Genomic DNA, 18,679 nt, shown 5'->3' with positions numbered 1-18,679 from the left:
GCTTGCACCTGGATATATTTTTTAGTGCAAAAACCCACAAAGATGCATGTCCCTTCAGGGCCATTGTATCAGAAAGGGGTACTTGGCAGAAACAGATCGCCCTCTATCTCCAGACTCACCTCTCTAGCCTCAACATAGTTGACCCGTTCCTCATACACAACTCCGAGGAGGTAATTGATTTTTTGAAGAGTGACACCAATCAGAAGAGAGGAGCCTTCAGCGTAGACGTGGTGGACCTGTATTACTCCATTCCACAGGATGCTCTCCTGGCTTCAGTCAAATCAACTATTGAACAATCAGGAGAAATCAAGTTTCAGAATTCGAGTGGTACTTCAACGGAAAGCTTCATGGAGCTACTAGACTTTTATCTGAAAGCCTTGTTTGTAAAATGGCAAGATTCTTCATACCTACAGCGGTCCGGAGTGTGCATTGGGTCATGTGTTGCTCCCATCTTAAGCGACATCTTTCTGGGAGGCGTAGACATGATCCTCGCACCGCTTTTGAGCACTATGTCTATTATAAAAGTCTTCAGGTACGTTGATGACTTTCTTATTATCCTCCAAGAAGAACAAACAGAAGACTTAATAGATACAATCCTGAGTGTTTTCTCCAGAAGCGGTAAAGGTCTGAGTTTTACGTATGAACAACCTATTCTAAATGTGCTGCAGTTCCTGGACCTATCTATAAAAATCTCAGATCACCACATTTGTTGGTCCTACCTACCACGCTCCAAAAACGAAATTCTTAATTACCGATCTGCCCATTCAAAATTAATAAAAAGAGGGATAGCCAGTTCGTGCATGTATTCAGCTTTGAAAAAATCCTGTCACCACACCATCGAACAGAGTTTCAGCACTCAAGTAAACAAACTCTCAAGATCCGGCTTTCCATCAGCCATGTTAAGTGAAGTTGCGGGCACTCTGATACAAACCTGTAAAGGATCGACCAAAAGAAAAAAGAGCAAAGACCTTACCAATATCCGACCACTAGTTATACCATACATCCACAAGACGTCGCACAACTTAAAAAATGTTGCCAATAGATACAACGTGCCCATGGTGTTTTCAGCCCCAAACAAACTGGGTAGAATTTGCACGCTTGTGGACAAGAACAATGACAGCAGGGCTTGCTGCATGAAAAACCACAAGGTGCACTTTGTGTCTTGCATTCTACAAGTGGTTTACCATCTTCCTCTGTCCTGCGGGAAAACCTATGTCGGACAGACTGGGCGTTGCCTCAACGACCGCTTGAGGGAACATAAACAGTCTCTTCAAACCACCACTGGAAGCCACCTAGCCATCCACTGCAGAACCTGTGGATGTGATCCAGATTTTTGTGCAACAACTGTTCTAGCTTCCCATAAAGAAAAAACAACAAGAGAAATAGTGGAAGCCTTTTGGATAAGAAAGCTCGAATCCAAATGTGTGAGCCAGCCATCATTAACACTACAAGACAGCGAGTATGAGTTTATGGGGGCAGCTGCGCACAAATAGGTGTATGGTCAAGGCTTCGGAGTGCCGGCACTGGACATGCCTAGGACTTTGAGAGATTGATTTTCATTTTATTTTGTTTTCCTTTTCAGCTATAATTATTTTAGGTGTAATTTTATTTAATTTATTAGCTTTTTCATATCTTTCTCTTTTCCGATATATGTTCATGTGTGTAGTTTTCTTCCTTCTCCTTTTCATAGTAAATCGTCAGTTGCGAGTCAGCGCTTGCCTGTTCTGTCTTCCTTTTCTGTCCCTCTCCTTGTGCGCTGTTTAATTATGTATAGCAACCACCAACTAGCCCAAGTATCCACCATTTTGAAGGCAATAGACTACATTCTACATAAGAAAATAACTAGGGCTGTTCTTTTTGTTGATTCTCAAAGTGTGATTGTTGCAGTTTGCTCTGTTAAAGACACTAAAAACATGCTTGTACAACAAATTCAGAGTAAACTCAACGCTGCTCTACATGATGGTCAAAGCATAACATTTTGTTGGGTACCTAGTCACGTTGGCATAGAGGGCAACGAGAAGGCCGACAGGCTTGCAGGGTCTGTGGGAAACCTTGTCCAATCGTCTTTCTGTTTACCATATCAGGATATAAAGCCTTTAGTAAAGTCATCACTTTTTCGTTGTTGGCAGTTGGAATGGGACAGGGAGTGCGAAAACAAGCTCCACGTTACAAAGCCTGTTCTTGGAGCTTGGGAAAGCTCTTCATGCAAGAGTCGTCTTTATGAAACCTTGCTGTGCCGTCTGAGAATGGGGCATTCTTTCATCACTCATAAGTACCTACTTTGGGGGAAGATCCTCCTATTTGTGATCAGTGTGGTGATTCTCTTACAATTTTACATATCTTGGGGTCCTGTCCCGCTCTGGAGCCCAAGCATCGTATTTATTTTCCCGAGTTGTTTCAACAACAGATCCCGTTTCATCGGGCCCTCCTGCTGGGGGAGAATCCCATAGTCCCTTTTAGCAGGGTAGTAGACTTTCTTACTACCATTGGCATTTTATACCAAATATAGCTTAACCAAATCCTAGATTGCACTTTGTTAAACCTCTCACCAAAGCATGCTCATTGTTACTATCGTTTGGCGCAGATGGCCTCGTAGCTCTTGCGCCATTAAACCCCCAAAATCATCGTGTGTTCGCGTATCAGTGGTGTAACAAGATGAGATCGTAAACTGTCGGGCATTGATGCCGCTGGTCGGGCCGTGATCGGAGGGGGCGGGGTGTCGCAGGTTGACATTCCGCTTTACATTAAAAATTTTAATACCACTTGAGGGATTACGTGCAATCGATCAACGTTCGGATAGTCATGTTGGAACGCTGGTCTGAACAGTAGAAGCTCCTATCGTACAGTGGCCAATGTGACTGTCGGAATTGTCTCGTCCCCGAGAGGGATTGCGCTATGGGGCAAGGACTGAACAGTACAAAATCGTGACGGAAAGTACGTATATTTACAGTAGGGAATTTCGGCATTAAAAAACAATAGTAGGTAAAATCGAAAAAAAAGCTACCCTTTACTTTGCTGTTTAAATATACTACGGTTCCTGGAGAGACTACCCTCCAAGTTGCGCGCTGGGATGAGCGCTAGAAGTTTTCGGGCTCGCCACGGCGTAGCTCCGTACACTTAACAACTGCCGCAAGTCGCGGCTTTGACTGTATTCAAGTTGATCGAAAAGCGATTTCTCAGACCGTGAAGCATCACTTCCAGCTGAGGGAATATCCGCTCTACAGAGATTAATTCAAGACGGCAATTGCAGCTTTGCGCGAACAGCACAAATAGAAAAACCAATAGAAATACAGGCTACGACGTGCCGTGTGGGGAAACAAACTCATGGCTTCGAACCGCATTGGAGTGGCTTGATTTATTGGCTTTCAAATAATTACGGCATGATCGAGCGTTTACTTTTTAATAAGAGATTCATCCCCTGAGACATTCAAAATACTCTCAGAGGTATGACATTGCTGGGAAAAAATAAACATGCTGGGAATATTTTTTATTGCTTAGGGTGTCACCGAAAAGTTCCGTACGTTCAAAATGACCAGTATAAAGGACGGAAATGCAGAGCACGGGTGTAGTGTTTGGGTTAGTGTGGTGTTCCGCTGTATTGATATTTGTGTGTTCCGTGTCCATGCTCAATATATGTTCACCTGATGCTTGTAATAAGCGTAATGTGTGTATAGTAGAGGATCCCCAAGTGCAGTACTGGTCTGAAAATAGCTAATTGTTTTTTTTGTAAAAACATGAATTGGGCCGTATCTAGCGCCACCTAGCCTAGCTACTTGCAATTACTCTGCTTGACCCCGCCATCTGGTGGCTAGCGATTTAACCTTTCACGCTACGCGATAAACAGCGGCTTCGAGTGCTTCGAGTTTGTTCTTTCGAGAGCGGCTTTTGGTTTCGCGGATTGAGTTTGCCCTTCTCCGTGATGTGCGGTTGACGAAGGAATTGTGACTCGAGGAACACCAAAGGTAAGACGCAAAGTAACTGGGTATCGGTTGTCTCCGTTTAACATCGCAGTGCTGTCGACGAGAAGACAGAGTAACTGCTTTCGAAACGCAAGTTTCTGTACCTGTGGGGGGAATCTGGCTTCGGAAATAAACACAGCTTGCGGAAAGCTCGTGTTACGCTTTTATTTGCTGCTGCTCTCGTCCCGCACAAGAGACGTAGCGTCCTCGTCAAGCCTTATTGGGCTCGATTTGCTCTATTCGTGCCGCCATATTGAGATGCAAGCGACGGAGGAACTTTGCTCCCCTGCTTCAGGGACGAAAGTTTCTCCCTTTCTAAAGGAACATAGGTTACAAGACCGTTCCTCCCCTAAGGGAGGACTATCCATACCCTTTTTTCTAAGAGTGTACGTATCTCGGTTAGGGATAACACGCCCTGAGAGTGGAAAGCCAACTTGAAAAAAGGGGTCGATAAACACTTCACGCGACAATATTTTGCATCCTTGTCACAATCGAAGGTCATTCTGTCGAGCCTCTCACGCTGATGTAGCCTAAAACACTTTGCACAACCAATTTCGTCCAGCGCGTCGACCGCGACAAACCAGCCGCCATGTTTTTAATCCAGGATTAAGAAACAACCAAAAGCAAAGCGCCCAATGTCGAGCGCTCAAGTTAAGCGTAGTTTAGTGCTAGGTTTAGCGATAAGCGATTTTGGTGCAACCGAACGAAACCGAAACTAAGTTTAGGTTCCCGGCTAAGCTCCGCTTTGCGCTAAGCGGTGTTGGTGCAACCGGCCCTTAATTTTTTTTTTTTAAACTGAGACTACCGCACGCAGTCAATATCGCTACAAGATCGCGAAAACACACTTATTGGTGCTTCCGAAATTGAACAAAATGACCATTTTTGAAAAGTACCAATAATTTATCAATGAATATTTTCAAACTTATATCACTGGAGTTCTTAATACTTGACATTTTATACCAGACGCTCTGTATGACCGGTAACCAACCCTAAATAGTCATTAAAACCCTGCAGGAGGCGGATACTTTTACAGCCGACAACTGCCACTGGAAGTCGAAGCAATTGCAATCGTGAGTGACAATTTCTGCTGTTCATAATGTGAGTGAGCAAAAGATCTGCTATTTGTGGTTTTAACTAAAATTTATGACCTCTAAATCAAAATCATAATCCAAAATGTATTGTCCTTTTTAGTATTGTTTAGTCTATAAAGATAATAAAAATACTAGCAGCACAACGGCCACGAACCTGGACCAAGATAAAATTGCAAGCTATTTTCTAATAAAAACGAGCACCAGGCAAGCCAACGTAATTGCTGCTTGGAGAGTAGACTATAAAAAAGCCCGTGCGTCTACTTTCCCGCACAACACTCAGAGAGCCAATCACCTCACTTACGGGGGCAGCTCAGTGAACGACGATGCCGAAACATATGTTTAGGCCAAAAAACGCTGTTTGAGTTGTGACATTAAGCAATGCACGCGTGACGATTTGCATTGCTTAATGTCACAACTCACACTTTGTTTTTTGGTATGAACAGATGTTTCGGCATCGTCATTCGCTGAGCTGCCCCCGTAAGTTGCGGTGATCGGCTTTCCGAGTGTTTTGCGGGAAAGTTGACGCACGGGCTTTTTGAAGAGTATACTTTGAAGTACTTTTGAACGGCTCCTCAGTACAGTGAAAATGAAATAACCCGATCAAAAAAAAAAAACTAAGCTGTTTCTATAACATCTGATTATATTGGTATTCTCACGCTACTCCTTACATAAAACACAAAAAGTATCATTAATAGCCTTCCATAACGTAATTGTAACCACGCTGGCGATAGCATCACGTGTTGGCATATGTAACGCATTGAGAACATAGCGGAGGCTAGGATGCAGATTCAGATTAAATGACATCATTGACATAATGACGCACTATAACAGGGATTAACTTCAAGCTCTTCAATTAATGTAAGCAGAAGTTGATTATGAAGGCAAAAAATTGCTGACGAAGACTACAATGAAACCATAACAGTAACACTGTTGTTGTTTTTCTTCTTTTCAGTTTTATTTATGTCTTGATTAAAACTGTGGATTTCGCAATTGGTCAATTGCTGGAAGAAAGTTACAAACATAATTTACAACAATAGACGTTCTAAAACAATTTGATATTACGGGTACAATGTTCTTACAGACGCAATATCATTTTCGTCTTAAGGCTTCCAATTTGTACAGGCAGTTCAACGAAAGAAATATCGAACCGTAGATTTGTTTATAACTGGAACTATCAGGCCTGGTGGCAAACAAACCCCATAAAAAAAAAAAACTTTCTTCGACGTGTGTCCGACGGTTTCTAATAAATATGATTTATTCAAGAAAAACGGAAGTCAGAGCCGTCGATACGACCGCGATTACGAATAAAATCGCTGTCCTTGATATCATGAGCAATTTCGATCCGCGCCTTAGTTGATCTAAGTAATTGCGTCATTCGCTTGAGCACGTGCAGTAAGATGCTGCCTGATACACGAAAATTAAATAATACAAATGTACTCTTTCGTGCATAGAAAAACGGTGCACAATGCAGGCAGTCAGCTACTTTATTCAATGTTCGGGTCGAACTAAAAACAGCACTACGTCACATTTACACCAATGGCGGCGCTTGATGCTGCGTCATTTCAAAGCCATACTACGACGGAGTACATTTGCTATCCAGAATTTATTTCGCAACAAAATATCTCAGTTTTGACGCATTTAGTCGTTCAATTATCATATAGCAAAGCTGGTAGACTGCTGGCTCATTTACAAACTGATGTATTCTAGCCTTGTTTTATTTACATCAGGCGAGCGAATATTTCGATTTGAAATGTGCAGCGGTACGCCATTTATAGCGTGTTTTGAGCCTTGTGTCATGGCCTCAGGTGTCGGTCCTCATTTTTTTTAACTTCTGAGGAGGCAAGGCGACCGCTGTCACTACTGCTATAGGAAGGCCCTGTTACCTGGTCCCTTCTGTTCTCTAACTTGTCCTTTGCGTATTTTAGTCACGCGATAAAATGACCCGGCTCTGCTAAAGTGTTGAGTAAACGTTCTGCAGTCACGAATATTAATCACTACCCAACCGTAGCGTCAATCATTAGACGATATCGTCGTAAAGACATTAATGTCTAAGTCGTTATATAGGAGATGCATGAAAAAAAACATTATGATAGGTTATTAATGTTTCTCTAGTACATTTTAATCAAAACATTATTTTGTAAACCAAAGAGTATAGCACGCTATAAACAGTGTTTAATAAGGAAGTGGACCTTGCAGTCGAACTGAGATGCACATACTGACCTCGGGCTTATGACGTACTGAAACATCCATCAGGAGAAATAATTTGAACCTAACTAAAGCATTAAACCAAACTGCGACTTTGGTCAATTTGACAGGTTCAGTTAAAGTGAAAATATGTTTCAGGGTCATCGAGCCGCCGGTTAAACTGAGACTGTTTAGGCGGATATTTAAATGACGAAAAAGGCTATATAAAGGGAAGAGCGTGAGAGCGGTTGGTCCCAGGCTCTGCAGAAACTAACTAGTCAGACAAGCGATGCAATCTAGAAAATCACAGCTCACGAGCCACGTAAAAATACACATAAAGTCAACGCAGCCAAAAGAAATAAGGTTAAGCTCCGGATGAAAGAGATTTTAGAAGAAACCACTTCGGCAGTAATAAGGAAACGGATTGAACTCGTGGCGTAATAATTCACGCAGGCTTCACCAATGTGCGGAAACTGCACTCTTCACACTGAAGGATAAAAATAATTGAAAACATTTAGCTCTTTTTTTTTAGTACAGTTATGTCCGCGCGGAGCGTGGAGTAAGTAGAAAGAAAAATCTATGCATGTCACGCATGTAGAAAAAAATACATTAACTTGAAACTGAGCGCACATACCTTCGAAGATCCATATCGCTCATATAAGCTCAGGGAAATACCCGCCCAACCCAAGTGGAAGTGGTGACAGCTGGAGAGCTCTCCTCTGCTACGTTCCATAGATTAGCGAACCTGATTTCGGGGATAGCCTTTCTTCAATGCCAAGGGCTCTGCTATATCCAGCGCCCTGCGTAAACGAATGGGACATACTTTGCGTTATGATCGTTATATTTGTTTACTGTTTAACGGTGTCTCCGGGGAGTGTCTGGGTCCCAATCTGCTGGAAGCACCCTCTCCACTCTCCTTAAGCTACATCATATAAATAGGGTAGCAAATGTCTTAGCTTCACCAGTCGTTATTCATCGACAGCTCAACAACAACCAAAATGATCGCCGTAAGTCAACAATTACCTCTCATAAACTCCAATAGCCTTTTTTAGCACACGCGGTAACACGGTCGTAGTTCGTCTTTTCATTTGGCCAACTAGCACTCAGTATACCTTAGTCATGCGTCTTTGGAAGCTGTACTTAGTGTTGAAGCATGCTACTTCTGCTGAGAAAAGTTTGAAACGTAGCTCCCGTTGTAGTTTCAAGCGTCATAACTTTCAATCTCAGGCCTCTCAGTTTTCACGTGTATTTGTGTAATCAATACTACTCATTGCATGCTGAAGGCCGCAGGTTAACTTTCCTACTGCCCTGGTAATTTTTATTTTCTAATGCGGAGGCAGAAGCTGACTAATTATATAAAGTATAAATAAACAATATTTATAATATTTTTTATCCCCGCAAAACATTTCACGGGTGTTTTTGAGACCAGTGTTAAGACAGACCATACAAAAACTGCAAATGATTCTCTCTTTTGCGCTATTCCTAGCTGCTAAACATGAATTAAATAGATAATGTAAACTTGTCCCCGCGCGTTCTCGCCATTAGTAGCGATTTTCAAAACTCGTAATCGGTAAATGCACGCAAATATGCTCATATTTAGGTTCAAATTTCGCAGATTGGGCTTCCAAAATGGGACCTGTGATGTGCGCGCATCATTTGCGACATTCAAGTCAATCGTGATTCGCTGCTGTGCGGTTCTAAATCTTTCGCGTGTCATACATCCCGCGCTGCCTGTATTACGCAATACTAATTTCCCTTAAGGCCCGTTCACACTCTTGCGACTGCTTGCGACCTCTTAAACCTGGGTTCCTTAAAACTTCTTAAACCAGAGAACGCACCGGCGCCATCTATTGGGAAGCAGTGTAAACTCGGCGGTCCGGCATATTTTTTTTATTTCTCGCGCAATATCCTTTCTTTTTTGGCTCGAAAAACTTTTGTCAATGTTATAAACGAGCCTTTCTATGAGTATTACGCACATTTGACCTCGGAAATCCCGCAAAACCTTCGCTTTTGTGAAATGCAGTTCTAGGGTCACCGCATAGATGGCGCCACAATGTCAGTGTGTGTCCCCTCATTCTAGAAACATTTAAGAAGTTGTAAGAGATCTCGTCTCTCTCAGTCGTACTCGGTCGCAAGAGTGTGAACGGGCCTTTACGTGAAAAGTCAATTCCATACACGTTAAGATGTCCCAAAAAGACTGGTTTATCACATATAACGCAGACGTTCTTTTAATTGGAGATAGGTATTATAATAAACGGGGGATCGGTGGCCAAGTTTGTTAGCGCACCACAGCTTGAAGCACGTGGAGAGAAAGCTCATGCTGCAGAAACCCAGCAATCTTGGATTTAATTCCCACCTATGCCCACCTATCCCCAGTTTGATCTGGATGAGCATCATATTGGTGAGCAGTCGTGTTCCACTAATGTATAATGTACGTTAAAGAGCCCAGGCTATTAGTCGTACTGCACTGGCCACATTTTCAATCTACAGCAGAGACACCAGACGCTCAACCGACAGTCAACTTTTCTTTAGATCCGTGCCTGTCTTCTCGTGGCTCTGGCCAGCTGTGCCTTTGCTGGCTTCGTCAGCCCCTTCTACGGCTACACCGCCCCAGTCTACAGCAGTGCTGTAGCCGTTGCCCCGGCCGTCACCTCCGTCCACCACGGCGCCACGGTGTCCAAGGTGTCCCACGTGGACAGGTACAGCACCCTCCACCCCGTGGCCACCCCTGTCGCCCGCTACGCCACCGTCCACACGGCCCCAGCTGTTGCCACTGTCCACACCGTCCCGGCTGTGGCTAAGCTCCACCACACCGTTCCCGCCTACGGCTACGGCTACGGTCTAGGAGCCTACGGTCTTCGTTACGGCCACGGCCTGAAGGCCTACGGCTACGGGCTCGGTTACCATCTGTGAAGTTGAGATGTTATATAAAAAATAAAGATTCACAAAATTTCTGACCCTCTAAAAGTTGCTAATATGTGAATTTCGAAAGATTATTCTAGAGTGTTTTCGAGCTTCTTCAGCTTTTCATCGGAGTTAAAAAAACATGCTGCTTCTCTTTAGTTAAACTAATTATACGGTCGTTAATGCGAACTGTTTTTAACATTAAAAACTTAATCTAAGTGACAGAAGTTTTTTTTATTTGTTTCCTTTTTTTGGAAGAAGCTGTTTTGAGAGGTAATTATGTTGCTGTCACATTACGTCTAGTTTGTTACACGATTGAATATGAAAAAAAAACTGCTCGATAGTAGAAGACCAAAAGGAATAAAATATACGCAATTCATTAAGCAATGGCCGTCCTCAAGAGCAAACTTTAGTTTCCCCGACTGTTACTTCAAGATGAATGCATGCCAGGCGGTAGACTGAGATCTCCGGCTATTGAACTTTTAGCATCAGCAAAAACAATGAATAAAATTATATATTTTTAGCAGAGTTTAACTCATGAACATCAATTCTACAGAGCAACAACGATGCTAAACAACCTTATTTAAGAGTCGGTATTTCTTCTTTATTTTAATAGATCGAATTGTCGTCAGTCATAATAACAGATATCTTTTTTTGTTTTTTTTCGCCAAAGAATCGTGCGTGAGACATAGCTGAAATGTAATATACACATTATTTATCCAGCAACTGGAATTAAAAGTGATTACTTATCAAACACGACTAGAAAATAAAAAAACCCAATTCATCAAGCACAAGCTAAAAAAAACTACCTACCAAACGCAATCTTCTAAATGCGTTGAAGACATCCCTGTATCTTCATGAAACGTTTTAGAACACTGCATTCACGCAGTGAAGATAAATTTGGTCTAGTGTGTCGCTTGGTTGCTTTTCTTAAATATTTCTGCAATGCTACCAACTGCCCAGAAATCTATCCAAGTACCTGTAGTAGACAATGCACAATATGCAATTGAATTATCGTTTTAACTATTTCCTTCTGATTCAGCATTCTTCTCGCGCATTTTTGCACCACTTGCGGTCATGGCGCTCCTTCCTTGTTTTTAGCTGTTTGAAATATAAGTCAGGAAGCACCGTGCTTAGGGTTCAAAACGACGTCGTTCAACGCGTCGTTTCGTGATAAGCCCCTTGAATTTTAACTTGGCAACGTAGCCTTCATCTTATTTTTTGTGTGTGCGTGTGTGTTTCTTCGCGATGGACGTTCAATATTAAATTAGATTTGACAAAAGAGACAAGAAATAGGAGCCTTTTTTATATATTTTATTGCCACCAGAGCAGTAACAATACTGTAAGAAAGGTAAAACAAAATTACAATACAAAACTCGATCTTTGTGTAGCGGAATTGGAAACCTTACCATACGGTGAAATATATTTTCTAAAAGTACCAAGGTTTGTCAATTTAATCTGCAGTTTCAGTGACTCATCAAGCTGCCTGATGCAAAAACAGTGCTTTATTTTTAAATTACGCAAATACGGTCTACTGAGTTTTAAATAATTGTTGAACTCAATATTAATGTATTTTGTATTATATTGAAATAAAGCTAGAGGTTTGTTATTTTACGGGAGTGACGTTGGCAGCTCTTGATATATAAATTATAAGACTAGCCCTCCAGATCTGATATACATTCTATCTCTAGAAAAGGAAGCAAGATTTCAACGGTGGGAGCAAACCGAAGTGTTTCGTCACATTGTTTATAATCTTTAAATATATTCTATAAATATTTGTGGAGGAAATGTATCTAATTAATGTAGACACATGATGCCGAAGCCAAACAGTAAGCGATGTATTCACTTTAAATTTTACTTAAAGGTTATTCCGGAAATGTCCCAATCAAGAAAAAAAAACACTGCGAATTACTGTCCAAAACAAAAACCTCGTCAGGATCTTAAATAGTTGTAAGCCATCATAATAATCCCAAAGGTTATCTCAATATGAGCAATTTTATTTAGTAAAATAAATGACACTGTTGTAAGTAGCTTCTGGTTGTTGTTAAAAGACTGGAGGTCATTCCATCTTCGTAGTAGTGAAAAGAAATTCAATGAACAAAAGGTACGGTGTTTTTTTTTTTTTTAAGTCAAATAACACCAGAAATTCAACCAAGAAGCACATAACTAACTTTGTTCCATGTGTAGAAGCTCAATTTATTCCTTCCAACTTTCCTGTGGGGCAGTGTACATAGGTCAGACTGGTCGGTGTCTGAATGATCGCCTTCGTGAGCATGCCAAAAACGTCGTCAATGCCAACTCTGAACATTTGAGACTACACTGTGGGGACTGTGGGTGTTCTGGGGTTTTGAGCAACTGCACTGTGCAGGGAAGGAGCCCAAATCAGCTTACCAGGGAGATTATCGAGGCAGCAAGCATTGAAGGACACATTGAAAACTGTTTCAGCAGGCCATCTTTAACTAGGTATCTCACAAAGGGAGCTTGAGTATTTTACCAAAATTTCTCTTAGGCACCAGCAGTTGAGAATTCTTTATTATTCTTCACTTTTTATTTCTTAACATTTATTTTTAATCATTTTTATTTATTTTCTTGTGATTTGCATTTGAGGTCGTCATCTTGTTCTTAGAAAATAGAAAAAAAAGAGGTGGTTCTTTGTGGCAAGGAGAAGAGGCAACTTTCGATGCGAAAGCATTAACTGTCCCACGGAGCAGAGCCGGCCTTTTTTGTAACCGCAGAAAAAACAGCAGAAAAATTCTCTCCGCGCCGTAACAGCTCTTAAAAGGGCTGCGGCACGGCCTGTGCGCCAGATAATTCCAAGGACCGCCACCCCACGCTAGTGCTGCAGCTCTCGCGCGCCGCCGTAGCCACGCACACCCACCGCTGTACCCAGAGCTCGGCCGGACGGCCTCCGCAGAGGCTGCCCAGCCAACCTCTGCTGAGGATAGTGGGGCGCATAACTTGTAGGAGTACCCTACGTATACGAATGCTTTCGCATTCCTACACGTAATCAGTGTCAAGTGTCCTCCTGTAATTTGTTTCATCATGTTAGCTCGTGCGCATATGGTGTTAATTTAAAAAAAAGATCGTCTAAACGTGGAAAAATGTGGAAAGCTGATCGTAAAAAAGAAACCACCCATAATAGTCAAAAATAAATGGTAGAGATTTGAATAAATAATTGACGCGCAAGATTCCTTCTTGTATATCTTTATAGGGGTTACACTGTACGTAAAGCGGGAGTAGTCACGAACTATGAATCAAGATGCTTTGTTCTATAGAGATTATATATTATCTATCACATACGATTGCTGAGGATGCCAAATGATGGATGCACACTCCAGTTGGGATCTCACAAAGGCAATGTAGGCAATAACTTTTGTTTCTGTGTTAGCCCGAAAGTTAGTTCTTTTGAGGAAGCCAAGAGTTTATGACTCTTTGTTGGTAATATGCTGAATGTTAATATTCCATGTAAGATCAGATGAGAGATGAACCACAAGATATTTAAGTGATGACACATTTTCTATAGCATCATTTCCGATTAAGTTTGCAAGGAGTGGAATGTCGTTTTGTGGTGAATGGTATAAGTTTCGTTTTGTTAGAATTTATTTTCATCAACCACGTGATGCACGAGTTCGAAGTAATGCGCAAGTCATCCTCTATATTTTTTTTCTACCTCAGAGGACCCTTAATAATTTGTATATTGCCCCTACACAGCCTAGTACATTACAATTGAATTGTCACTCGAAAACCTCTAGATTGAAATTGCACTATACGTACTTTTTTTTAAACAATTCGAGCCAGGGTTAAGTGTAAAATGCGAAAAAATACAATAACGCCAAATGTGTCCACAAACGCTTTCCTTTTATTCAGTAAAGTCAAAGCTTTGGCTAGTCGCAGATGCTTCTTGTCCAGTAGCTTGCAGCTGTTCCTTCTCTGTAAATATACACCGAAATAAATTTTTAAAAAAATTACATTTTATGGTTCGACATAGTGTATAAATTGGATAATGACACTAATATTTTATCAGGCGCGAAATGGTTCCAGGTTGTATTAGTGCTGTGTATTGGTGCCAGGAGCAAACATTTATTTCGCAGTGAACAAAGAGAGCTTCCAGAGAAGGGTATATTTACTCGACAGCTTTATCGAGGTAGGTATTGACGAGATTAAAGACTAGGCTTTCAGGCTTGCAAATTTGCGTGTAATTTTTTTTTTTTGTCGAAAGCAATTGATGTGCTACGGAAGCCACTCGAACGCTCGGTGTTTTAGGGATTCGGTATATAGGAGAGTTCACGTAGTAGAAGAGGAGCTTCATCGAGTTGATGTGTTTTCTTACAATCCTCTTAACTCGGGAAATATAAAATAGAATATAAAATGAGATTTGATTAATACATATTTGGTTAAGATTTAAAAAAAAATATTTTGATTTTGCATGTGTTCGACTGAGCAACGATTTTCTGCCTCGGGCTACTTTAAGAATTGATAGCCTTTGATTTGCGCTTTGCTTAACTAGACAGTCACACGGAACATTCAATGAGAGAGAGGGCTGCTCCGTATATCTCAGTCTCTTTTAAGCACAGTGTTAACTATTGTTGTAAAGCACCGACAAAAACAATACAAAAAAATCCATTGGTGGATTCTTAGGGAAAGTGTTATGATAACCATTGGGAAATGCCATACACGTCCCCCTTTGGGAATCGCTAGCCTTCACTTCCTTTATTTGGCTTTCTCTTTTGCTTCCTTCATTTTTGTTGCCTCTTTTTGCTCTCGCTACAAGGTCAGTTTAGCTTCTTTTTTTCTTCTTTTTTTTTTTAAGATGGACGTGCGTGGTGCTTCCCAAGGGTCGCGCAAACGCATTTTCTAATAATCCACCTGTGAATCTTCCTGTAATTTGTTTCACCCCTTTTCTGCACTCTGCCTATCAGGGTACGTCAAAGCCCTTGGATACGGTCATCGATAGCACAACTGGAAAGAACCACAACCATACACAATCATGGAAGCAACCGCATCCTTATCACTCTTGGAGGGAACCACATCCATCGTTTTAACTATGCACACACATCGCAGCCCGCGCATCGCTACTACAGAAACCCATAGCTAAGAACAACCGGCGACAACTGCGGGGCAACTGGGCATGCCTGAATTCCACCGTGCCGGAGCGCGTCCTCCTCTCTAGCTCCGCGACAGCTGCAGGCGTGACTGACGAAAGCAAAAGGGTTCGTTCTGATGAAAACCGGCCGTATATATACTCCGTGTCACTATGGTAATGTGCAGTACAGGCTAAGGCAACGCCAGGCGAGGGGAGACAGGGCAAGCACTAGGAAGGCTGGGGAGGAGGAGAAAAACTTCCTCTCCACGCTGGCGTTTCTGGTGCTCTCCCTTTCTCCCGTGTCCCTCCATTGCACTCCTCTCCAGTCCCGCCTTCCTAGTGCTCGTCCTTTCTCTCTTCGCCTAGCGTTGCCTTTGCCTGCACTGCACACAACTAGTGACACGGAGTATAAACGAACTCATGTTTACAAACAAACCACAGCGCTTCTAGCGGACGCCGCCGGCGCCGTGCATGCGCGATGGGTGTGGGCAAGAAGCTTGCCATCGCCCATAAACAATCCACTGGAAGGCGCTGTTGTCGACGTCGGTATGAGTCCCCGTGCTCGTTTTCGCGTTGAGATTGTTAATTCCACGGCTTCCTGGTAATGTCTGATTACTTTAGTGGCCCCAGCGAAATTAATTAGGCTCGTTACACCGCAACGCGTTGCGTTAATAATGTGACGCACGCCAATTCATTCCGCGTGGACGGCTCAGAATGGGCGCTAAAGTCTGATTCGCATGATGAAATTCTGCTCGCTATTTTCAGTCCCGACGTTGCTCGGGCTGCAAAACCGTGGTTTGTAGCTGAGATGAGCGACGTCGGTACTCAAAATTGCAAGCAGTACCGGAAGTGAATCAAACATAACAAGTTGGTGATGGCCACTGGATACACTGATCAACAGCTTCTTGCATCTACTATTTACACCGAGCCTACTTACCCCAACCCACCTTCAAACTTAAGTCTTTTAAGGCCTGCACTAACTTCTTATCACAATTACCTGGTCAACGTTTGGTCTATGGGCCGCTCTTGTTTGAAAAAGCAGACGACAAGCAGAAACGTTTAAAAGAGCAGACGACAGTTCGAACGATCAGGTAGCCGTTGGAACTTTGACGGACCGAACGTAGTCCGCAGGTGGTCCATGCAACTTAGCGGTTTTCTCGCGTACATATTGGAACAAAACAAATAAATCTCACAACCAGAAGTATTTGTGAATTCAACCCAAAGTGCTTCCCGCCCAAGCAATCGTCGTCCGACGGCGTCTGCTTTTCGCTTTTTGCGGCACATATCCACGTTCTCGGACAACTGAGAAGGCAGAAAACATATAAAACCTGCCCTTCAAACCTTTCCCGATTCTTTTGTACAGGAACCCCGTCGCAGCGTGTTGACGAGAATGCAGGTTTTCAACCGGCTTCTTCCAAAAACAACACAGGAATGCACGTCCCGCATGGTGACTTCCATCCACAGCCCCAGAGCGGAAGCGCGCCCGACGCGCCACCACCGTGCCGTGATGTAACAGAGCCGAGTTTGTGTATATGAGTTTTTCTGCGAGGGGGACAGAAGGGCAGGTCGACGCGTGCGCTTAGAACCAATTGGAGCCTCGCATGCGTCACTCTCTCCATCTCTCTCTCTCTCTCTTTCTCTTTGCCCGGCGCTGACAAACGTTAAAATAAAACTTACTATTTTTCTTTTTTAGCATAAAACAGTTTTGATCAGTCAATTCGTGATCGGGAGTGGACAAACTTTCAATAACTTGCCTTTTTCATGACTTGAAATTACCAAACGTGTCCGAGGCCATATCCATAGGTGCTCAGGCCATGACCGTAACGGAGCCCGTAAGTGCCCAGACCGTAGCCATATCCGAGGCCGTAGCCGTGAGTTGGGACCGCGTGGACAGTGGAGAACGCCGGGGCAGCGTAGGCGGCGACCTTGGCGACCGCCGGGACGGTGTGGACAGTGGCCACAGCCGGGGCCGTGTGGACGGAGGCGTAGCGTGCGACGGGGGTAGCCACGGGGTGCTGGCTGCGGTAGCTGCTCACGCTCGACACGTGGGACACGGCTGCACCGTGGTGGACGGCGGTGACGGCCGGGGCCACGACTCTGCTGTACACTGGGGCGGCGTGGTAGGCTGCTACAGGGGCTCTGTAGCCGTACAAGGAACTGGCGTAGCCGGCAAGGGCACAGCTCGCCAGAGCCACGAGGAGACAAGCGCGGAACTAGAAGAAAAATAAATATTAGCATTAAATAAATGCCTAGGCTTCAACTAAATTAAACAAAACCCCAATGGGGACTTTTAAGCACAATCTTACGATACTAGAGGTTTATAAATTTGTCGCTTGAGAGACCGTCGATTTGTTTCTGTATTTTTGATGCATGGTGAAAATTAGACCATTTCGAAATCAGAAATATAAAGCAATATTTGCGCCCTTAATTAAAAATGGTTTGCCTTATCATGCGTTCGGAGCTTATTTTTTATTGCTTAGTATAATTAGTATAATTATCTAAACCTTACTTTTTATCTAAAACGAGCTGAGCTACGTTCGTCCACTGTAAGGCTAGAAATGGGGGGGGGGGGGGGGGGGATATAAGCTCAACAAAGAAACGGTCAGCAAGTTTACTATAGAAAGAAAAATCGCCAAAGGGGGACTTACAGTGAACATGATTGCTCGCAGTTGGGTCTGGTAAGTTGCTATGAGCAGCGGAAACTTCACGCTCCTTTTATACTGGTAAAATCAATGAAAAGGGAAAGACTGACTAGGCGAGGCGTGGTTCCGGAATCAAGCGACAAACAGACTGACAGATGGGAGAAAAATGTAGACGTGGTTGAGTCACGTTCAAACATAGCTCTAACATCGAACTCACCGTTTTCATGTTTATAATATCGGCAAAGTTGACTAACCGGCGGAATGCCGTAAGAAGGAGAGCGGTGCTACGCAATCGTTCTTTCAGACCACATACAGGATTGCATTCTGGCTGGACACGGGCGTTGCTTTTTATCGGGAAAAAGCCGTCTTACTGAACTGCCCCAGTATCAATAAATATATGTTAAAGTCGTTTCCAAGTGAGATGTGTAAAGTGGAGTGACCATAAACGGCGGAATGCATGTAAATTGTAGTTTTATTTAGACTTTCTGAAGCTAAGCGCCGTATTCAGAACTATTACCTCGGGAATTCTGATTTTGTTCATCAAGGAGGTAATGATTGCAATATGGTACGGATTTGTTAAAATATAGGCGGCGAAAAGAGAACATAGCAAAAAATAATGACGACTTGATGTCTCCTCAAGGGCCTTGATTTGTTCGTGTTTATCTGAATCACTTTCATTACGCTGCCAAAATAAGATAAGATTATCGGTTAAAATTTTGAAGCCCCGTGGCCTTTTTTGGTCTTTTTGTGACCTAAGGGTTTATCTCCTAAAGATTTCGGGTTTTTTGGTGTCTATCATGGGGCTTTTATGTTAAA

General features: G+C 42.9%; 1 protein-coding gene across 1 annotated transcript; it reads right to left on the bottom strand.

Moving 5' to 3' along the window:
• Positions 1-16,993: 16,993 nt before the first annotated feature.
• LOC8030091 (cuticle protein 12.5-like) lies at positions 16,994-18,089 on the bottom strand. The gene is made up of 3 exons (XM_029992847.2): positions 18,081-18,089; positions 17,870-17,941; positions 16,994-17,434 (listed from the first exon to the last, which is right to left on the bottom strand). Exons 1-3 carry the CDS (start codon positions 18,087-18,089, stop codon positions 16,994-16,996), a joined length of 522 nt encoding a protein of 173 aa, XP_029848707.2.
• Positions 18,090-18,679: the final 590 nt, after the last annotated feature.

This window comes from Ixodes scapularis, unplaced genomic scaffold (assembly GCF_016920785.2).
Source record: "Ixodes scapularis isolate PalLabHiFi unplaced genomic scaffold, ASM1692078v2 PGA_scaffold1__304_contigs__length_218370807, whole genome shotgun sequence".
NCBI classification, from domain to species: domain Eukaryota; kingdom Metazoa; phylum Arthropoda; class Arachnida; order Ixodida; family Ixodidae; genus Ixodes; species Ixodes scapularis.
Note: the sequence above shows the minus strand (reverse complement) of the source record. Positions and strands in the feature narration are given on the sequence as shown.